The sequence below is a fragment of the Mobula hypostoma genome, chromosome 11, assembly GCF_963921235.1.
Source record: "Mobula hypostoma chromosome 11, sMobHyp1.1, whole genome shotgun sequence".
Classification (NCBI taxonomy): domain Eukaryota; kingdom Metazoa; phylum Chordata; class Chondrichthyes; order Myliobatiformes; family Myliobatidae; genus Mobula; species Mobula hypostoma.
Window position 1 is genome coordinate 73585435 of NC_086107.1, and position 24156 is coordinate 73609590.

At 43.2% G+C, this 24156-nt stretch overlaps 1 protein-coding gene across 1 annotated transcript in view; it reads left to right on the plus strand.

The window, feature by feature from the left end:
- The window catches only part of si:ch211-236l14.4 (SITS-binding protein), a 187794-nt gene that overhangs the window by 52248 nt on the left and 111390 nt on the right, over window positions 1-24156 (plus strand). The window contains exon 3 of the mRNA XM_063062262.1: window positions 5718-5916. Within this exon, the coding sequence (XP_062918332.1) occupies window positions 5718-5916 (199 nt within the window). The remainder of the gene's footprint in view (window positions 1-5717; window positions 5917-24156) is intronic.

A 24156-nucleotide genomic window follows, 5' to 3' on the forward strand; every position in this document is an offset into this window, starting at 1 on the left:
TCCAAAATCCACTAAACTACAGTTTTTATACCAGCACTTTAGTATCTCAGACAGGCTGGCTGTTTCTGGTGAGGGAGAGAGGTCGCTCCTGAAACAAGAGCAGAGACCACCAACTCACTGTTCCGATGTTACTATCTTCTGCATTGCTGCTCCAAAACTCCTGTCTCTAGTACTGACAGGCTTTCTCTCTCCATCCATGATTGAGTACAAGGGCCTTCTTCTGACCTCAGCTAGGCTGCAAAGTCTGTCTGAAAACCCACTGCTTGTGAAGAAATGTAGGTTGAACTGTAGATCACAGACTCTGACAGAACCACAGCCACCTTAAAAAGAAAAGAAAGACATAAGAGAAGAGGAATAATCTGTTTCGTGGAGCAACTGGAAGAAGTTGCCTGAGTCTGCAGAATCTGCTGGTGCCATCTTTCCTCACTCCTCCAATTCACCCTGCAGTTTGTGAGGGAGAAGGTAGAGTCAGATGTATCTGTATTACAGTGTAGTAAAGGGAGTTGTAGAGGTATGAGAGAGAAGAGGACACATGACAGCAGAATAGCAATGGCTGAAGTTTCTGGGAGTAATTGGAAGGTGCAGGATAGATATGTCCCAAAGAAGAAGAAGTATTTTGAACGTATGATGATGCCACTGTGGCTGACAAGAGAAGTCAAAGACAATATAAAAGCAAAATAGGGGGCATATTTTCTATTTCAAGGTGGCTGGAGTTCTGTTGTAATCCACGATCTGCAGTTGCACTCAGACTGTGGTTCTGTTCTTGGAGCTCACCGTTCAGCTGCATTTTCGATCTCTCCAGCACCTTTGGCGTGTGGCCCTGTTTACCTGATATCTCGCTGGTGGCGTTGCAGGGAGCCAGACCATCGAGACAGCAAGTGCAGCTGTCGGAGGCTTCCGCACTCTTGTGATCCCCTCATCGGGGGGATCTCAGAATAAAAGAGGTGCTACAGGCAGACTGTAACATTGGAACTGTTTCCCCTCTCGCTATGGAAGGAATGATATCTTTCTGTCCCTTGTTAGGGGGAGTGAGAGTCTGAGGGATATCAAACTGTTGGGATGAACGATAGCTTTTGATGGACTGTATATCATGGTCTTTCATTGGTACTTTGCTATTGCTTGCATGTTAGGTGTTGGGACTGCTGATGTTTTTGGCTTGAATAGTTCGAGGGAAGGGAGAGAGGGTTGATGCTGCTTGTTCATGGGAGGTGGGGGGCAGAGACCTTTGGGGTTTTTACATTTTTTTTGTCATTCATTCTTTGGGGTTTTTCTTCTGTTTTAAAGATGTCTGCAGAGAGCAAGAATTTCAGGTTGTATATTGTGAACAATCTCTGATATTAAATGGAACCATTGAACCATATTATACAGCAAAAATTAGTCAAAGTTAGAGGACTAGGAAGCAACTAAAAAGCCTAAGGAGGGAAAAGATGAAATATGATGGTAAGCTAGCAAATAATATCAAAGAGGATGCCAAAAGTTTTTCCAGATATCTAAAGGGTAAAAGAGGGGGGAGGTAGCTATCAGACTGCTGGAAAATAATGCTGGAGAGGTAGTATTGGGGGCAAGTAAATGGTGGATGAGCTGAATAAGTATTGTGCATCAGCCTTCACTGTGGAAAACTCTAGCAGTATGCCAGAAGTTCAAGTGTGTCAGGAGGGCAGAAATGAGTATCGTTGCTATTACTATGGAGAAGGTGCTTGGGAAGCTGAAAGGTCTGAAGGTAGATAAGTTGCCTGGACCAGATGGACTACACCCTGGGGGTCTGAAAGAGGCAGTGAAGAGATTGTGGAGGCACTAGTAATGATCTTTCAAGAACCACTAGATACTGGCATGGTTCTGGAGGACTGGAAAATTGCAAATGTCCCTCCACTCTTCAAGAAGGAAGGGACGCAGAAGAAAAAAAAATTATAGGCCAGTTGGCCTGACCTCAGTGGTTGGGAAGATGTTGGAGCTGATTTCTAAGGATGAGATCTCAGGGTACTTGGAGGCATAAGATAAAATAGGCCAAAGTAAGCATGGTTTCCTTAAAGGAAAATCTTGCCTGACAAATCCGTTGGAATTGAGGATATAACAAGTAGGACAGACAAAGAAGAATTGGTGGATGTTATGTATTTAGCTTTTCAGAAGGTATTTGATAGGCAGGAGATAAAGAATGTGAATAAAGGAAGCCTTTTCTGGTTGGCTTGCGGTGACGGTTGTGTTCTGCAGAGGTCGGTGTTGGAATATCTTATTTTTATGTTATATATCAATGATTTGGATGACAGAATCGATGGCTTTGTGGACAATACAAAGATAGGTGGAGAGCCAGGTAGTGTGGAAGCAGGGAGGCTGCAGAAGGACTTTGATTAGGAAAATGGACAAAGAAGTGGCAGATGGAATACAATGTTGGGAAGTGCACTTTGTGGAAGGAGTAAAAGTGTAGACTATTTTAGAAACTGTGCGGGGGGGGGAATTAAAAAAGCCAAGGTGCAAAAGGACTTTGGAGTTTTCGTACAGGATTCCTTAAAGATTAACTTACAGGTTGAGTCGCTGGTGAAGAAGGCAAATGCAATGTTAGCATTCATTTCGAGTGGACTAGAATATAAAAACAAAGGTGTAATACTGAGGCTTTGTAAGACCAAAATACTCTAGAGATGCTGGGGTCACGAAGGGTCTCGGCCTGAAATGTTGACTGTTTCCACGAATGCTGCCCGACCTGCTGAGTTCCTCCAGCGTGTTGTGCGTGCGGCTTTGTAAGACACTGGTGAGGCCTCACTTGGAGTATTGTAAGCAGTTTTTGGTCTTTTGGGATGTGCTGATATTTGGGGAGAGTTCAGAGGAGGTTCATGAGAATGATTCTGGGAAGGAAACAGTTATTACATGAGCATTTGATGGCTTTGGGCTTGTACTCACTGAAATTTAGAATGGGGGGGATCTCAATGAAACCTATTAAATGTTGAAAGGCTTAGATAGTGATGTGGAGAGGATGTTTCCTATAGTTGGGGAGTCTGGGATCAGAAGGCATAACTTCAGAATATAGGGCCAACCATTTATAACAGAGATGAGAAGGAATTTCTTTAGCTAGAGGGTGGTGAATCTGTGGAATTCATTACAACATGTGCTGTGGAGGCCAGATCATTGAGTGGATTTAAGGCAGAGATTGATAAGTTGTTAATCAGTCAGGTGTGAAAGGTTATGGGGAGAAGGCAGGAGAATGGGGTTGAGATGGAAAATGGGTCACGATGAAATGGAGGAGCACACTCAATTTCCGAATGACCCAATTGTGCTTCTGTGTCTTTTGCTCTATGGTCTTATACAAATTATTATCATGATCTGGACCCCCTGTCCCTACCCCCAGTGAGCTTGCAATTGCATTCACTTCTGGCTAATTTTGTACACATTAACAAGCTGATATCTGGGAGGATATAAAGAACACTGAGTTTTAATGACAAGGCAGGGGTGTCAAGGATACGTCCTTTTGAACTGTGACAGCCGGCCTGCTCATCTCTCACTGACAGACACTGGGTTTCCTTGGTCCATTTGCTTGATGAAGTCAAGAAGTGCTGTTTGAGTCCGGGATCTCCCAGAGGCACTCAGGTGGGAAGTGTCCTGCCCAGAGTAAACTGAGTCCCTTGTTCTGTGAAGTGTTCCCTGCTCCCATTTCTCAAGTTGTAACCAGTTAGTGCGTCATATACTGTAGACGGATAGAGTGCAATGAATCTCTTGCTCGTGTGAATATCTGGACCAGAAAGATGTGGGTGTGGGATGGAATTGGAGGCTTGTTGGAAGGGTAGAGTGCTTGTGGAATATAAATAAGACAGGAATCTTGCTAATCAGCTTTACTAAGAACTGTGTCGGAAGGGGGAGAGATAACGTTGCGTTTGATTGTGAGCAACTAATCTATTGCCCAGTCCTCTCATGTACTTCAGTGTGACATCAATTTCTTGACTGAGATTTTGGAGAATGAGAGGGCAGCAAAAAGAGAGTTCAAAGTAAATTTATTATCAAAGTGCATGCATATATGACACCATATACAACCCTGACATCCATTTTCTTACAGGCATACACAATAAATCCATAATCGAATATTAACTATAAAGGTATCATTGAAAAACCACACCAACTTGGACATTCAACCAATATGCAAAAGACAACAGACTGTGCAAAAACATAAAGAAATAATAATAGATAAGCAATAAATATCAAGAACATGAGATGAAGAGTCCATGAAAGTGAGTTCATAGGTTGTAGGATCATTTCAGTGAAGTCGAATGAAACCCTTTATTTCAAGAGCCTGATGATTGAAGGGTAATAACTGTTCCTGAACCTGGTGGTGTGAGTCCTGAGGCTCCTGTACCACCTTCCTGATGGCAACAGTGAGGAGAGAGCATGACCTGGGTGGTTGGGGTCCTTGAAGATGGATACTGCTTTTCTGCGACAGTACTTCATGTGGCTGTGCTCAGTGGTGGAGACAGCTTTATCCATGACTGGCTGGGCTGTGTCCACTACTTTTTGTAGTTTTTTTTGTTCAAGGGCATTGGTATTTCCGTATCAGGCTATGAAATCAATATCCTCTCCACCACACATCTACATAGCATTTTGTGAGAATAAGACTTGAGAAGGCACCTTGCACTTGTCTGCTAAAAGAAGACTCAACACTGGTCAATACAGCTATAGTGTATTCTTTCTGTTCAAGTAAACGTGCGGCTGCTTTCAGTCTGCATCTGGCACTGTGCAATATTTTGAACAGGACTGCCCATGCTAGTGGGAGCTTAACAAGGATTAGAGTGCAATCAGGTGATGTCAGCCTTAGAAATGTGAGAGAGGTCAGTAGTTCTTCTGAGGACATGTGGTGGGGTGGGGACCAGTTAAGTAAAGCACTCATGGCTGAGAAAATCTCAAACACCGGCTAGAACATGTAAATCAAAATTTAGAGTGTGCCAAAGGCAAAAGGGAGAACCCTACAATATTTTCTGTACCAAATATAGACATACGAACATTAAACTCTTCATCTTGCACTTGAGAGCGTGGAGGCTCTCTTCTGGTTAAAACAAATCAGGATTTGCCAATCTGAATTTGGCCCCTTTGTTACTGGGCTGTAACAGGGACTCTTGGCCAGTTTAGGTCAATGAAAATTTCTGCTATTGATCTAGTACTCTTTGGGGCATCCAGTGAAGAAAACTGGCAATGCTGTCTGCAGTCCATGAAAACATATGCAGTAGGAGCAGAATTGAGCCCCTTAACCTTCTATGCCTGCTGTGTAATTCAGTAGTGGACGAGGATGAGAGTGGTGGACGAGTGGGTGTTTGGCGCTGTGTACCTGTATTTGACTGTTCTTCCTCTCCCTCTCATTATCTGCTGTCAGGAGCCTTGGGATCCATGTTGCAAGGACTGATTGGTTAGGCTGTGGTCTCATTTTGGGGTTCATGTCGCATGTGTTCCTGAATTCTGGTGACTCTTTTTTTGTTTTTGCTGTTTTTGAGAAGTTTAAGCTGGGTGATCGATGTGGACTGGGGGTGCTTCAGTGAAAAATGACCCTGCAGCCTATAGTGGGTTAGTGGCGGGGCACCAAACTGAACTAAACTGAATACTGCTGTTCACTCGTGTTTGCGTAATTTGCTCAACCATGTATGTCTGACGCCTGTGATAAATGTGTGGGAATGAGAAGGTGTTGGGGCGGGATGAAGATGAAATCTGCTTCTGCCCTCATTTCTTCTCATGTGAATTTCTGGCATTAGGTGTGGCTGTGCGTGTTCATCAGGAAGTCCCATTACATGCTGGAATTGAGAGCAGAAAGCATTTGTGCCTGGGGATCCCACCCAACGCTGAGATGGTGCCCTTGAGGTATACGATATGTGTGAGTGACAGTCTGAGATCAGCCCATCAACAACTCGGCAGTGTGATCCCTGTGGTTCAGCCTGACACCAGCATTTTATGGTAAGAAATGCTGCCACGTCTGTGTGCATTTCTGATGGTCATCTCACTGAAGTGTCCATTATTTCAACACACTGATTTTCCTCTGTTTGATCATTTTCAGTATTCCCTTTGATTCTGAAATAGTCCTGATGACTCGTGGTAATTTTAAAAAACAGCAGAAAGAGTACAGCCCAAGTATTTTGGGGGAGCTGGGGGAACTAGGTATTAAACTGAGAGAGAAGACAGGACAGGATGTTAATTAGAGTAAGGCAAGTCAGAGACACTCAATATAGAAAGTGCAAAATTGATCTCAAAAAGTGAATGTAAAGTATGGAAAGAATATGGGAATATAACAGCCAATACAAAAATGAATCCAAAGCTCTCTATGAATGTGAACAGTAAAAAAAAATAGCAAAAGGGAGAATGAAGCCTATTAGGAAACAGTATGGTACCTTGCGGAGACAAAGGCCTTGGGTAAGATATTAAATAAATTTTAGATAAATATTAGATAAATATTCAACATCTGTTCTTGCTAGTGAAGGGAATGCTGCCAGTAAGTGTAAAGGAGAAGGCTGCAGCAAAGCCTGGTGGTGAAAACTGGGAGTGGTTAAAAGTTCGCCAGTCCTCAAAGTAGAAAGCGCAAACAACAGGAATTCTGCAGATGCTGGAAATTCAAGCAACACACATCAAAGTTGCTGGTGAACGCAGCAGGCCAGGCAGCATCTCTAGGAAGAGGTACGTTCGATGTTTCAGGCCGAGACCCTTCGTCAGGACTAACTAAAGGAAGAGTTAGTAAGAGATTTGAAAGTGGGAGGGGGAGGGGGAGATCCAAAATGATAGGAGAAGACAGGAGGGGGAGGGATGGAGCCAAGAGCTGGACAGGTGATTGGCAAAAGGGATACGAGAGGATCGTGGTATATACCCCTTGCCCATCCTCTGGGTTCCCCCCCCCCATCCTTCTCCCCAGACCTCCTGTCCCATGATCCTCTCATATCCCTTTTGCCAATCACCTGTCCAGCTCTTGGCTCCATCCCTCCCTCTCCTGTCTTCTCCTAGCATTTCAGATCTCCCCCTCCCCCTCCCACTTTCAAATCTTACTAGCTCTTCCTTCAGTTAGTCCTGACGAAGGGTCTCGGCCTGAAATGTCGACCGTACCTCTTCCTAGAGATGCTGCCTGGCCTGCTGCGTTCACCAGCAACTTTGATGTGTGTTGCTCAAAGTAGAAAGGTTACCCAGACTGTATGGAATCTTCCTAGCCTACTGTGGGAAGGGAGGGTTGAAATTGCAGAGGCTCCAATCACAGTCTTACCTTAGATATGTGGTAGTGCCAGGAGACTGGTTGCAAATATAATATGGCTCTGTTTTAAACAGCGCTGAATAAAGTGACTACACTGTGGCTGATCAGTGGAGGTGATCGGTATTTTCCCTGTTCATTAGCCTTGGTGATCTCAGGGTTGAAAGTAGCAGATTGGAGGTGGGAGAGACAAATTTCACAGCTATTCATCGAACACAAGTGGTGTAGAAATTTGCAATCTGAGTAATTTGAGACAAAATTAATTGGCATGTTTTAAAATAAGAGTTAGTGATATTTAACGTGGATTTATTTAGAACATTGTTTTTCACTAACGATTGAGTTGTTTATTGTGTAATGAGTTTCAAAAGGGCATTGCACTTGATATGAATTTAAGAGTATTGCCTAATGTTAGATAAATATTAAAGCCCAAGGGATCAGAGAATCAGAGCTATCTTTTCTGGCACACTTAACACTAGAACCTATGGTGAAGTATGAAGTGATCAAATTTTGTATACTCACTTAGGAAGATAAAATTTATGTAAGCAGGATGTTTAAGGTGATTGGAAGAAATGAATCCCATGGAAAAATAAAAAATATATAATGTACTTTGTGCATAGATGGGCTTGTTGGAATTCACAATCTTGATCATCTTCTTTACTTCTGGCAATGAAAATGATCAGAGTAATTCAAATGCAAAACTGGATATAGAAAAGAAAGTGTAAGATGGTGGTGAAGGGTTGCTTTTCACAGTAAAAGGAAAGCTACAGCACAGGGGTAGGTAACGTACGACCCGCGAAGGTATTTTGACCAGCCCACGAGCAAATATTGGGGTACTATGCTTATCTGGCCCGCAAGCGATTTTTCCTTATTCTGAGTGTTTCACGCAGCCACACTGATGGACATGCATGGCGTGTTGTTACACTGGCCCCAGGTTCTGTTTTGTTCCAAACCAAACATTGGTATATACGAATGACGGGAAGGCAGACTATGTATACTCTCTGTGCATGCGCAGGTTTTCAGATGGGATCGTTCAAATTTGTAAACAGAAACAGCGTCACTGTGTTTTAACAAGAAATCCACGCTAAAGTATCCAGATATTTACATGTTCTACGATACTTGTTGAATAACTTGCATTTCAAAATAAAATCAAAGAAAAAAATTCCAATGGCAATGAATGCAAAATGCAGGAAGGTAGACACTGAGCGCCGAAATTTCCAAGACACTTGGTCACTAGATTACTTCTTCATCGAGCAAGCTGGGAAAACAGTTTGTCTCATTTGCCTAGAAAATGTTGCTGTGAAGAAGGTGGCAAATATCAGGCGACATTTTGAGATCCGCCATAGTGGAAATTTTAACAAGTTTACTGGACAAGCAAGGAAAGATGAAGTTGAGCGAATGAACTCAATTGCCTAGTTTCCTAGTTTCGGAAAACAAATGCCATTTTTTGCCAAGAAAAGTAGTGAAAATGAAGGAAATACCCGTGCCAGCTACGAAGTTTCAATACGTATTGCAGAAAAAATGAAGCCTTTTACAGACGGAGAGTTTGTCAAAGAATGTTTACTGGCAGTGATGGATATTGTTTGTCCTGAAAAGAAATCTTTATGGTCCAAGAATTGAGAAAAGAGTTTTCATCTCGTTTTGCTGATTTTCACTTGCATGCAAATAAGTTCAAGCTGTTTGCTACTCCAATTGATGTGGAAGTGAACACTGCATCAGAAATTTTTCAAATGGAATTGATTGAGATGCAGTGTGACGACATATTGAGATTGAAATTTCATTCTGAAGATGTGTCAGTGCTCGACTTCTATAGAAAATATATTCATCCAAGTGGGAAGTATCCTAACTTAGTGGACCATGCAAAAAAGATGGCATCATTGTCTGGCAGCACTTATCTGCATGAGCAATTATTTTCAAAAATGAAGCACACCAAGAACTATTTGAGAACAAGGTTGACTGATGCCCATCTGGATAATGTCTTGCTCTTGGCATCAACAAGTCTGACACCCAATATTGAGAAGCTTTCAAGCAACAAACAGCATCAACTTTCACATTGATTTATCGACTGTTTGCATTAAAATTTTCTTTTTTATTATACTTAATTTACCAACATTCAATGCATCATGTTCATACGTTTTATGTTTAAAGATTCTTTGTCTACTTTTAATAGATTCAAAGGATGCCTTGATTGAAATAAATTGCAACTAAACTGAGCTGTTTGATTACTAATTGGAATTCTTGGTTAAGCACAAATGATTTTCTAGCATGCGTTGTTCATTAATTTGAGGCAAAACATAACTAGATGTATTTAAATAGATAATTCCCATATCTCAAGTTTTTTATGGCATTTATCTGGTCCACTAAGTGCTCATTAATACGCAATCCGGCCCACTGAGGCAAAAAGGTTGCTGACTCCTGCTATAGCAGTATTCTCAGGAATTGGAATAAGGCCTCAAAGCTGTTTTATTAAATTGGATGGAGGTAAGGGCATATTTTTAAAGTCTGTAGATGACATGAAACTCTCAAATGCAATGTGAGGAAATTAGAAATTTCTATCAGAACAGAGACTGGAGCATTAAGTCATATTCCTCTTCATGTGACGTGGGCGATCATGGTGCATGACCATGATTATTCTTGGCAAGTTTACGAAAGTGGTTTGCCATTGCCATCTTCTGGACAGTCTCTTTGCAAGACAAATGACCCAGCCATTGCAAAAACTCTTCAGAGATTGTCTACCTGGTGTCAATGGTCGCGTGACCAGGACTTGTGATATGCACCAACTGCTCATATGACCAATCACAACCTACTCCCATGGCTTCACCAGAGCCTGATCGATGGGGGTTGGGGGGAAGTCGCTAAGCAGGTCCTACACCTCACCCAAGGACAACCTGCAGGTAGCGGAGGGAAGGAGTGCCTTATACCTCCTTTTGGTAGAGACGTTTCTCTACCCAACCACCCAGGAGAGCTGGGTAGCAGTTGAAATCTGACATGAAGAAATGTGAAGTGATATCTTCAAGACAATGAATGAGAAAAGACAACATAATGTAGATTGTACAGTTTTAAAATGGCTGCAACACCAGAGATGTCTGAAAACATAAATTTCTGAAGTTTGAGATGGCTGTTTCAAAAAAAAAAGTAAAGGATTCTTTGCTCTATTAATAAAGGATCTGAATACAAGTGTAAGCGAGCTATACTAACTCATAATTAAATAGTGGTTAGGTCTCGCTGTTGGATATGTCAAGAATCTTTGGAACTTCCAAACCTACCATTACCCTCTGTCTTCTATGGGCAAGCCAGTTCTGAATCCAAATTGCCAATTCACCATGGATCCCATGCATGTTAATCTCTTAGATGAGCCTCCCATGAGGGACTTTATCAAATGCTTTACTAAAATTCTTGTAGACAACATCCACAACACTACCTTCATCAATTACCCTTGTCACTTCATCAAAAAAAATCAAACAAGATCTAACGTATGAGGCTTTGAGGAAAGAGAAGCAGAATAAAGGGTGTAAAGGTAGTAAGGTAGAAGGGCTAAAGTGCGTGTACTTCAATGCAAGAAGCATCAGGAACAAAGGTGATGAACCGAGAGCTTGGATACATACATGGAATTATGATGTAGTGGCCATTACAGAGAATTGGCTGGCACCAGGGCAGGAATGGATTCTCAATATTCCTGGATTTCAGTGCTTTAAAGGGGATAGAGAGGGGTGGAAGGGGAGGAGGGGTGGCATTACTGGTCAGGGATACTATTACAGCTACACAGAGGGTGGGTAATGTAGCAGGATCCTCTTTTGAGTCAGTATGGGTAGAAGTCAGGAACAGGAAGTGAGTAGTTACTCTATTAGGAGTATATTAGAGTATATGGGGTGTCAGGGTGGGGGAACATGTCGCATCCTTTTCAGGGCGGTTAGTCCACCTTTGGTCCCCACCTGGCACTCAGCTCTCACCTGTGGCTCCCCGTAGCTGTTTGCATGCGACAGCGGCCACACCCCGGGCAACGGCTTCGACAAGCCGGCTAAACCAGGTGAGGGTAGCCGACGGGTCTCAGACCCTCGGTGAGATAGGGAGTTGTCTATCCCAGCTTGTGAAGACAGACTCCGGCGGATTGAGCGGACGAGACCAATGGAAGGTCCAACCGTCAAGAAGGCGGTCTCTGCAAGCATTGTGGAACCTGTAGAGCAGGACAAGACACAGAAGACGTCCTGGTCATCCACTGCGCCTAGTCCCATCTCCAGCCGTCTAGACTCCGTCTTGCCACTGGACCCAGATGGGAATTGGGAAGAGAGAGTGAGGCTGACGCTGCGCAACTCTCCCTCACTTAAATCCAGATCACGTGCTAGTCTCGACACCATCATAATGGTGTCGAGGTCCTCATCGACGTCAACGATGGACGAACAACAACAACAAGGAGTATTCTATAGGCCCCCTGGTAACAGCAGAGATACGGAGGAGCAAATTGGGAGGCAGATTTTGGAAAGGTGCAAAAATAATAGGGTTGTTATCATGGGTGACTTTAACTTCCCTAATATTGATTGGCACCTGGTTAGTTCCAATGGTTTAGATGGGGCAGAGTTTGTTAAGTGTGTCCAGGACGGATTCCTGTCACAGTATGTGGACAGGCCAACTAGGGGGAATGCCATACTAGATCTAGTATTAGGTAACGAGCTGCGTCAGGTCACAGATCTCTCAGTGGGTGAGCATCTGGGGGACAGTGACCACTGCTCCCTGGCCTTTAACATTATCATGCAAAAGGATAGAATCAGAGAGGACAGGAACATTTTTAATTGGGGAAGAGCAAATTATGAGGCGATAAGGCTGGAGCTTACGGGTGTGAATAGGGATGATGTTTTGCAGGGAAATGTACTATGGACATATGGTCAATGTTTAGGGATCTCTTGCAGGATGTTAGGGATAAATTTGTCCCAGTGAGGAAGATAAAGAATGGTGTGAAGGAACCATGGGTGACAAGTGAGGTGGAGAATCTAGTCAGGTGGAAGAAGGAAGCATACATGAGGTTTGGGAAGCAAGGATCAGATGGGTCTATTGAGGAATATAGGGTAGCAAGAAAGGAGCTTAAGAAGAGGCTGAGGAGAGCAAGAAGGGGGCATGAGAAGGCCTTGGCGAGTAGGGTAAAGGAAAACCCCAAGGCATTCTTCAATTATGTGAAGAACAAACGGATGACAGGAGTGAAGATAGAACCGATTAGGAATAAAGGTGGGAAGATGTACCTGGAGGCTGTGGAAGTGAGCGAAATCCTCAATGAATACTTCGGTATTCACCAATGAGAGGGAACTTGATGAGGGTAAGGACAATATGAATGAGGTTGATGTTCTGGAGCATGTTGATATTAAGGGAGAGGAGGTGTTGGACATTAGAACGGATAAGTCCCTGGGGCCTGACGGAATATTCCCCAGGCTGTTCCATGAGGCAGGGAAGAGATCGCTGAGCCTCTGGCTAGGAACTTTATGTCCTCGTTTCCACAGGAATGGTACCAGAGGATTGGAGGGAGGTGAATGTTGTCCCCTTGTTCAAAAAAGGTAGTAGGGATAGTCTGAGTAATTATAGACCAGTGAGCCTTACGTCTGTGGTGGACTACTGTTGGAAAAGATTCTTAGAGATAGGATCTATGGGCATTTAGAGAATCATGGTCTGATCAGGGACAGTCAGCATGGCTTTGTGAAGGGCAGATCGTGTCTAACAAGCCTGATAGAGTTCTTTGAGGAGGTGACCAGGCATATAGATGAGGGTAGTGCAGTGGATGTGATCTATATGGATTTTAGTAAGGCATTTGACAAGGTTCCACACGGTAGGCTTATTCAGAAAGTCAGAAGGCATGGGATCCAGGGAAGTTTGGCCAGGTGGATTCAGAATTGGCTTTCCTGCAGAAAGCAGAGGGTTGTGATGGAGGGAGTACATTCAGATTGGAGGATTGTGACTAGTGGGGTCCCACAAGGATTGGTTCTGGGACCTCTACTTTTCATGATTTTTATTAACGACCTGGATGTTGGGGTAGAAGGGTGGGTTGGCAAGTTTGCAGACAACACAAAGGTTGGTGGTGTTGTAGATAGTGCAGAGGATTGTCAAAAGATTGCAGAGACACATTGATAGGATGCAGAAGTGGGCTGAGAAGTGGCAGATGGAGTTCAACCCGGAGAAGTGTGAGGTGGTACAATTTGGAAAGACGAACTCCAAGGCAGAGTACAAAGTAAATGGCAGGGTACTTGGTAGTGTGGAGGAGCAGAGGGATCTGGGGGTACATGTCCACAGATCCCTGAAAGTTGCCTCACAGATAGATAGGGTAGTTAAGAAAGCTTATGGGGTGTTAGCTTTCATAAATCGAGGGATAGAGTTTAAGAGTCGCGAGGTAATGATGCAGCTCTATAGAACGCTGGTTAGGCCACACTTGGAGTATTGTGTCCAGTTCTGGTTACCTCACTATAGGAAGGATGTGGAAGCATTGGAAAGGGTACAGAGGAGATTTATCAGTTTGCTGCCTGGTTGAGAGAGTATGCATTATGATCAGAGATTAAGGGAGCTAGGGCTTTACTCTCTGGAGAGAAGGAGGATGAGAGGAGACATGATAGAGGTATACAAAATATTAAGAGGAATAGATAGAGTGAATAGCCAGCTCCTCTTCCCCAGGGCACCACTGCTCAATACAAGAGGACATGGCTTTAAGGTTAGGGGTGGGAAGTTCAAGGGGGATATTAGAGGAAGGTTTTTCACTCAGAGAGTGGTTGGTGCGTGGAATGCACTGCCTGAGTCAGTGGTGGAGGCAGATACACTAGTGAAATTTAAGAGACTACTAGACAGGTATATGGAGGAATTTAAGGTGGGGGGTTATGTGGGAAGCAGGGTTTAAGGGTCAGCACAACATTGTGGGCCGAAGGGCCTGTACTGTACTATTCTATGTTCTATGTTTTATAAGTTTGCAAGAAACAACTTGCCTGCACAAAGCTGTCTAATTGGGCCGTGGTTTTCCAAATGCTCATAAATCCTATCTTTAAAAATTCTCTGCAGTAACTTCCCTACTACTGACATAGACTGGTGGGTTCCACAGTTTCCAGGATTATCCTGGTTCCCTTCTTGCATAATGGAACAACATTAGCTATTCACTGGTCCTTCAGAACCTGAGCTGTTGCTGGAGAGGACACGAAGATATTGATCAATGCCCCAGTTATCGCTTCTCTTGCCTCTCTCAGTAACCTGGGTATATCCCATCAGACCCTGAGACCTATCCACCTTAATGCTCGGTAAGAGACCCAACACTATCTTCTCCTTTACCTCAAAATGCCCTAGCTTATCAATATGATTAGCACAGTTCTCCCTATCCTCCATGTCCTTCTTCTTGCTGAGTACTGATGTAGAGTACTCATTAAGAACCTCAATCACATCCTTTGCATCAAAACAAATGTTCTCCCCCTGTATCCTTGAGTGGTTCCACCCTTACCCTAGTTATTCTCTTGATGTATGTATAGAATGCCTTGGGATTCTCTTTAAGTCTACTTGCCAAGCACCTCTCATGCCCCTTCCTGGCATTCCTAATTCCCTTCTTGAGTTATTTTCTGGCTTCTTCATAATCCTAAAAGACTCTGTTTGATTCTAGATTCCCAAGCTTTACATAGCTTTCCTTTTTCTTCTTGACTAAATTCACCACCTCTGTCAAGGACAAAGGTTCTCTTATGTTGCCATCCTTGTTCTTCCTTCTGACTAGAACGTGTCTGTCCTTTTCTCTAAGCAGTTGGTCTTTAAATACCATCCATATGTCAGATGTGGACTTACTCAAAAACAACTGTTCCCAATGACCTCTGCCTAGTTCCTGCTCAATACTCTCTTAATTTGCCCTGCTTCAAGTTAATACTCTCCATATTGATCCTTGTCTAAAGCTGCAGTATCTTGAAGCTTAAAGAGTTGTGGTCACAGTTCTCTAACTGTTCACCCACTGAAAGGTTGGTCACCTGACCAGGCTCATTACCCAACGTTAGGTCCAGTACTCTAACCTCTTCCTGGATTTGCCTTCTCTCACTGTTTCTGATAGTGTGATGGTAGCCATCAATTTCTCACTTTTCAAGATCATTTCATTGTAGCTGCACTCTGTAACATAGGTCTGGCAGTGATTGTGATTTACAAACTTTATGGCGCTCTGAAGCCCATCAGTCAATGATCTCTACGGATGGAGCAAGGCACCCAAAAACCTGAGTGGCTTCTGGATCTTTTTGCTGCCCAATGCTACGATTCTTTTGGTTTCTCAATCTGAGTGATGAAATTGAATCCATGATATTTTCAGTCTTCACTGGAAAACCCCAAACATTTTGACATTATAGTTTCATATAGTGTCTGCATTATCTTCTGAATGCAAGTATGGCAGGGTTCTGTTCCTGTGAATTGCTTGTAACCCAAGCAATTGGAAAGCCAAAAATTCAGATGTGAACCAAGTTCTCACATGGCAGAAAATGCCTGCAGCTTCATAGTGGCCAGCAAATCTATACCTCCAGTCTCCCCAATGCTAATTTGTATGTATGTATGTACAGTTGATGTCAGAAGTTTACATACACCTCAGCCAAATACACTTAACCTCAGTTTTTCACAATTTCTGACATTTAATCCTAGAAAACATTCCCTGTCTTAGGTCAGTTACGATCACTACTTTATTTTAAGAATGTGAAATGTCAGAATAATAGTAGAGAGAATGATTTATTTCAGCTTTTATTTCTTTCATCACTTTCCCAGTGGGTCAGAAGTTTACATACACTTTGTTAGTATTTGGTAGCATTGCCTTTAAATTGTTTAACTTGGGTCAAACGTTTTGGGTTGCCTTCCACAAGCTTCTCACAATAAGTTGCTGGAATTTTATTCCATTCCTCCAGACAGAACTGGTGTAACTGAGTCAGGTTTGTAGGCCTTCCTGCTCGCACACACTTTTTCAGTTCTGCCCACAAATTTTCAATCAGATTGAGGTCAGGGCTTTGTGATGGCCACTCCAAAACCTTGACTTTGTTGTCCTTAAGCAAATTTGCCACAACTTTGGAGGTATGCTTGGGGTCATTGTCCATTTGGAAGACCTGTTTGCAACCGAGCTTTAACTTCGTGGCTGATGTCTTGAGATGTTGCTTCAATATATCCACATAATTTTCCTTGCTCATGATGCCATCTATTTTGTGAAGTGCACCAGTCCCTCCTGCAGCAAAGCAACCCCATAACATGATGCTGTCACCCCCATGCTTCACGGTTGGGATGGTGTTCTTCGGCTTGCAAGCCTCACCCTTTTTCCTCCAAATATAACAATGATCATTATGGCCAAACAGTTCAATTTTTGTCTCATCAGACCAGAGGACATTTCTCCAAAAAGTAAGATCTTTGTCCCCATGTGCACTTGCAAACTGTAGTCTTGCTTTTTTATGGTGGTTTTGGAGCAGTGGCATCTTCCTTGCTGAGCAGCCTTTCAGGTTATGTTGATATAGGACTCATTTTACTGTGGATATAAAGACTTGTCTACCTGTTTCCTCCAGCATCTTCACAAGGTCTTTTGCTGTTCTGGGATTGATTTGCACTTTTCACACCAAAGTACATTCATCTCTAGGAGACAGAATGCATCTCCTTCCTGAGCGGTATGACGGCTGCGTGGTCCCATGGTGTTTATACTTGCTTACTATTGTTTGTACAGATGAACGTGGTACCTTCAGGCGTTTGGAAATTGCTCCCAAGGATGAACCAGACTTGACATCATTTTCTGACCTCAATTCAATAGAAAATTTGTGGGCAGAACTGAAAAAACGTGTGTGAGCAGGGAGGCCTACAAACCTGACACAGTTACACCAGTTCTGTATGGAGGAATAGAACAAAATTCCAGCAACTTATTGTGAGAAGCTTGTGGAAGGCAACCCAAAACGTTTGACCCAAGTTAAACAATTTAAAGGCGATGCTACCAAATACTAACAAAGTGTATGTAAACTTCTGACCCACTGGGAAAGTGATGAAAGAAATAAAAGCTGAAATAAATCATTCTCTCTACTATTATTCTGATGTCCCACATTCTTAAAATAAAGTAGTGATCCTAACTGACGTAAGACAGAGAATATTTTCTAGGATTAAATGTCAGGAATTGTGAAAAACTGAGTTTAAGTGTATTTGGCTAAGGTGTATGTAAACCTCTGACTTCAACTGTATGTCAGACTTTCAAAAACTGGAGGGACCTGTATGTGTAAAAAAAATATATATATACCTCTGTTTCCATCTGCTCATTATCTAATTCTACTGTGTGTATCATATCCCAGAAGAACGTTCCAAACCCATAAACACAAAATACTCTGCAGATGCTGGGGTCAAAGCAACACTCACAACACGCTGGAGGAACTCAGCAGGTCAGGCAGCATCTGTGGACATGTTTTGATATGTCCATACATGGCCTGCTTCACATTCCCATTTGGATATGTCCATACATGGCCTACTCTGCTGCCATGCACTGCCTCCCTCATGGTTCCGCCTCCTTCTACTACCCATTGTGCTTTCCCCTATTCCTTCTTCACCTTTCCTACCTATCACCTCACTGCTTCCCCTCCCCCACCCCTTTATCTTTCCCCTTACTGGTTTTTCACCTGGAACCTACTACCCTTCTCCTTCCCACCCTCCCCCCACCTTCTATATAGGGCCTCTGCCCCTTCCCTCTACAGTCCTGACGAAGGGTTCCAGCCCGAAACGTTGACTGATCATTTCCACGGATGCTGCCCGACCTGCTGAGTTCCTCCAGCGTGTTGTGAGTGTTCCAAACCCATAGTCCCCTGTGTTTGAGTTAAACAGGCACCTCAGTCATTAGCAGAATTTAGTCAGTTATGAAAAGGTTATTTGAAGACCATAAACCTGGCACAAAATGATTTAGAAACAAGTAATTTATTTATTGAGAGACAGTGTGAAGTAGGTCCTTCTAGCCCTTTGAACCACACCACCTAGCAACCCCCAATTTAACCATAGCCCAACCACGGGGCAATTTAACCAGTATGTCTTTAGACTGTGGGTGGTGGAAACCAGAGCACCCAGAGAAAATCAACCCATTCCACAGGGAAGATGTTCAGACTCCTTACAGATGACATTGGAAATGAGCACTCACTGTAATAGCATCACACTAACTGCTACGCTACTGTGGCACCCAATCTTTCCCCTGTAATCCCTGTCCTTCTATACGATTGAGACATAACCTATCTATAGGGGACATTGTCTCAAGATTCAGGGGAGAAGATTTAGGATGGAGATGAGGAGAAAAATCCCAGAGAGTGACGAATCTGTGGAATTCTCTGCCCAAGGAAGCAGTTGAGGCTTCTTCACTAAATATATTTGAGATAGAGTTAGATAGATCTTTACATAGGGGAATTAAGGGTTATGGGGAAAAGGTAGGTAGATAGAGCTGATTTTGTGGACAGATCAGCCATCATCTTATTGAATGGTGGGGCAGGCTGGATGGGCTGGATGGCCGACTCCTGCTCCTATTTCTTATGTTCTTATAGCAGGCAGTTCAAAGCACTGGAAGTATATATATCACCAATGTTGTTTCATTGAAAGGAAAAGTGAGGTGTCTAATGCATTCTCCTTTTTATTGGTAATCTCTCATTGTCTGAATTCTATAATTATAATGCTCTTCTTTCTAGTAAATACAGAGGAGAGATTTTCATTTCAAATCTCATCTGTATCCTCCAGCTCCAACCTCATTACTGCCTAATGATGACTGCTTGTATTTTGATTTCCAGTAATATACTTACGAGGGGTGATTGATAGCTTTGTGGCCGAAGGTAGAAGGAGTCAATTTTAGTAAACCTAGCACTTTTATTTCTCAACATAGTCCCCTCCTACATTTACACACTTAGTCCAGCGGTTGGGGAGCATACGGACCTTGGACCTCCAGAAGTGGTCCACAGCAGGGGTGATTGATAAGTTTGTGGCCTAAGGTGGAAGGAGATGAGTTATACAGCTCTCGTTACATGCACATGCAGTTCAACTCTTTGAGTGATTACGCAGAAAGTTTGAAGTTAATAACTCATCGCCTTCTACCTTAGGCCACGAACTTATCAATCACCCCTGATGAGTTATTAACTTCAAACTTTCTGCATAAACACTCAAAGCATTGAACTGCATGTGGATGTAACAAGAACTGTACAACTTATCTCCTTCTACCTTAGGCCACAAATTTATCAATCACCCCTGCTGTGGACCACTTCTGGAGGTCCAAGATCCGTAAGCTCCCCAACCGCTTGACTGAGTGTGTAAATGTAGGAGGGGACTATGTTGAGAAATAAAAGTGCTAGGTTTTCTAAAATTGACTCCTTCTACCTTCGGCCACAAACTTATCAATCACCCCTCATATAAAATGCTTTAGCGTTTTCTTTAATTTAGTCCACCTGTGATATTTAGTGCCCCATCTTTGCCCTCCTAATTTTTAAGTGTCCCCTCTTGTATTGTGACAGCTTCCTGTATTGTAGCATAACTGATCTATTTAATGTTTCATTGTTTTCTGTCTGTTGACCGGACCAATCCTCAAGTTAGTGTATAACCCCTAACACCATTTGCTCTAATTTTTCTTACTAATCACTTTTGACACTTTATTAAAAGGCTTCTGAAAATTCATTGGAAGCTTTATAAGCCAGTACAAAATTAGTTTCCATGTTTCCAAAAAAGACCATAAGATATAGGAGCAGAAGTAGGCCATTCGGCCGATTTCTGTGCTCTGCTATTCAATCATGGGCTGAACCAATTGTTCCAGTCATCCCCACTCCCCTGCCTTCACCCCATACCCTTTGATACCCTGGGCTAATCAAGAACCTATCTATCTCTGCCTTCAATGCACCCAATGACTTGGCCTCCACAGACGCTCGTGGCAACAAATTCCACAGATTTACCACCTCTGACTAAAGTAATTAATCTGCATCTCAGTTCTAAATGGATGTTATTCAATCCTGAAGTAGTGCCCTCTTGTCCTAGTCTCCTCTACCATGGGAAATAACTTTGCCATATCTAATCTGTTCAGGCCTTTTAATATTTGGAATGTTTCTATGAGATCCCCTCTCATTCTCCTGAACTCCAGGGAATACAGCCCAGGAACTGCCAAATGTTCCTCATACAGTAACCCTTTCATTCCCGGAATCATTCTCATGAATCTTTTCTGAACCCTCTCCAATGTCAGAATATCCTTCCTAAAATAAGGAGCCCAAAACTACACACAATACTCCAAGTGTGGTCTCACAAGTTCCTTATAGAGCCTCAACATCACATCTCTGCTCTTATATTCTATACCTCCAGAAATGAATGCCAACGTTGCATTCGCCTTCTTCACTACTGACTCAACCTGGAGGTTAACCTTTATGGTATCCTGCACAAGGACTCTCAAGTCCCTTTGCATCTCTGCATTTTGATTTCTCTTACCTGGTCCATTTCCGACACTTCCCTCCCCTTTCTAGATCTTTCTGTCTCTATCTCTAGAGACAGCTTATCCACTGATGTCTACTATAAGCCTACTGACTCTCACAGCTATCTGGACTATTCCTCTTCTCACTCTGTCTCTTGCAAAAATGCCATCCCCTTCTCGCAATTCCTCCATCTCCGCCGCATCTGCTCTCAGGATAAGGCTTTTCATTCCAGGACGAGGACGATGTCCTCCTTTTTTAAAGAAAGGGGCTTCCCTTCCTCCACCATCAACTCTGCTCTCAAACGCATCTCCCCCATTTCACGCACATCTGCTCTCACTCCATCCTCCCGCCACCCCACTAGGAATAGGGTTCCCCTGGTCCTCACCTACCACCCCACCAGCTTCCGGGTCCAACATATTATTCTCCGTAACTTCCGCAATCTCCAACAGGATCCCACCACTAAGCACATCTTTCCCTCCCCCCCCCCCCCCCCCGGCTTTCCGCAGTGATCGTTCCCTACACGACTCCCTTGTCCATTCGTACCCCCCATCCCTCCCCACTGATCTCCCTCCTGGCACTTATCCTTGTAAGTGGAACAAGTGCTACACATGCCCTTACACTTCCTCCCTTACCACCTTTCAGGGCCCCAGACAGTCCTTCCAGGTGAGGCGACACTTCACCAGTGAGTCGGCTGGGGTGATATACTGCGTCCAGTGCTCCCGATGTGGCCTTCAATATATTGGCGAGACCCGACGCAGACTGGGAGACCACTTCGCTGAATACCTACGCTCTGTCCACCAGAGAAAGCAGGATCTCCCAGTGGCCACACATTTTAATTCCACATCCCATTCCCATTCTGACATGTCTATCCATGGCCTCCTCTACTGTAAAGATGAAGCCACACTCAGGTTGGAGGAACAACACCTTATATTCCGTCTGTGTAGCCTTCAACCTGATGGCATGAATATCGACTTCTCAAACTTCCGCTAATGCCCCACCTTCCCCTCGTACCCCATCCGTTATTTATTTTTATACACACATTCTTTCTCTCACTCTCCTTTTTCTCCCTCTGTCCCTCTGAATATACCCCTTGCCCATCCTCTGGGTTTCCCCCTGGCCTTGTCTTTCTCCCCGGACCTCCTGTCCCATGATCCTCTCATATCCCCTTTGCCAATCACCTGTCTAGCTCTTGGTTCCATCCCTCCCCCTCCTGTCTTCTCCTATCATTTTGGATCTCCCCCTCCCCCTCCCACTTTTAAATCTCTTACTAGCTCTTCTTTCAGTTAGTCCTGACGAAGGGTCTCGGCCTGAAACGTCGACTGTACCTCTTCCTAGAGATGCTGCCTGGCCTGCTGTGTTCACCAGCAACTTTGATGTGTGTTGCTTAAATAATAGTCTGCCTGTTTATTTCTTCCACCAAAGTGCATGACCATACACTTTCCAACATTGTATTTCATTTGCCACTTCTTTGCCCATTCCCCTAAACTATCTAAGTCTCTCTGCAGGCTCTCTGTTTTCTCAACACTACTTGCTCCTCCACCTATCTATTTATATTCAAAAATATTTCTTTGGCTGTAAAGCTCTTTGGAGCATTTAAACATGGCAGCCATTTTCCTCCCATTCTAACACCCAATATCCTGCTCTTCCACTTTAGCTAAGTACCATATATAGATGAGGATATTTATTTGTGCCGTCTTCTGAGATTCAGTCTCATTGAAGTCAGTAGAACTGAAACCTGGAAGAGAAGTATAACCACAGCCACTACATGGGCATTTGATGCAAAAGGCCTAGGAAGAATTTTTATCTCCTTGTATACACATATTCAAAAGGTAGAAGTAAATTTATTATCAAAGTACATACATGCCACCATAAACAATCCTGAGATTCTTTTTCTTGATGGCATACTCAATAAATCTATAATAGAATAATCACTATATTAGAGTGAATGAAAGACTGCATTCAACCAGTGTGCAAGAGCCAACAAACTGTGCAAATACAAAAAGAAATAATAATAGATAAGCAATAAATATCGACAACATGAGATGAAGAGTCCTTGAATGTGAGTCCATAGGTTGTGGGAACATTTTAGTGATGGGGCAAGTAAAGTTGAATGAAGTTATCTTCTTTGGTTCAAGAGCCTGATTGTTGAGGAGTAGTAACTTTTCCAGAAGCTGGCGGTGTGAGTTCTGAGGCTCTTGTAGCTTCTTTCTGATGGCAGCAGCGAGAAAAGACCATGTCCGAGGTGGTGGGCATCCCTGATGATAGATACTGCTTTTCTGCAGCAGCCGTTCGTGTAGATGTGCTCCATAGTGGGGAGAGCTTTACCTGTGATGGACTGGGCCGTATACACTACTTTTTGGTGGATTTTTCATTCAAGGGCATTGGTGGTTCACAGTGGTTCCACTGTGATGGAGCCAGTCAATGTACTCTTCAGTACAGATCTATAGACATTTGTCAAACTTCATGCCGAGCTTTCACAGACTCCTAGGGCAGTAAAAGCACTGCCACGCTTTCTTTGCAATTGCACTTGCAGATTCTCCAAAATAATAACACTGAGCAACTTAAAGGTGCTGACCCTCTCCACCTGTGATTTTCTGATATCTTCCACCTGAAGTGAATAATCAACTCCTTGCTAACATTGAGTAAGAGATAACAGTCATAAATGTAAAGTGAGTAGAGCAGGGGGCTAAACACACAGCCTTGTGGTGTGCCTGTGCTTATGGAGATCATGGAGGAGATGTTGCAAATCCAAGCTGACTGGGGTCTGCAAGGACAATGATTGTTTTTCCTGCCAGTACTATTGTATGTTTAACCTAATATTATGAGATATTGTGCAGTATGAAGTCAACCTTGTCGTTTTTTAGGGTGAAATTTATTAATCCAATTATGGAAATCATTCCAGAGCTCTGCTGGAGGAGACTAGGACTATGGTGAAGTGTATGATTCTGAGTGTGACTATATCAGGCCTTGATTTGGTTTGTCGGACAGGCCATCCAACTTCCAGGTACCTCTGAAATTCATGAGGATGTGTTTGCATTGTGTACTTTTGACTTTTTCAGATCTGGCTCTAGGTTAATACTGTGAAGTTTGTCCAGTTTTATTCCTATATTTATTCTTGGTGCTATTGAGTGCTTGCATGTCCATTGCAGAGAAAAGTTATAATATGGATCTAATCAAAAATGGACTTGACTATAAAGTCAGTGAGCTCCATTCCTTAAAATTAATTGCTGAACAAGATTGGGTTTGAGGTCACATTTAGCAAGACCAGCTTTTGTTTTTCGTTTTTACAAATTATTATTTAACCAACTTAGACTCATGAGTTATGATGCAGAGGCAACATTGCAAATCCCAGTGATGCATCAGAATCCAAACCTTTTCCAGTAACCATATTAGAATTCCCAACAGTAACACTCAGATACCCCTGGCCTATGACCTTACTCACATTCTCTGCCCTGCTTAATTACTTGCTTCCCTTTTTTCCCCCAATTGTCTGTCCTCTCCTTTCAGCTCTGAATGATTGTTTCTGTCTCCTCTTTTCTTTAATTTCTGGCTTCTCCTAAAATCTAGTCTTCCCTT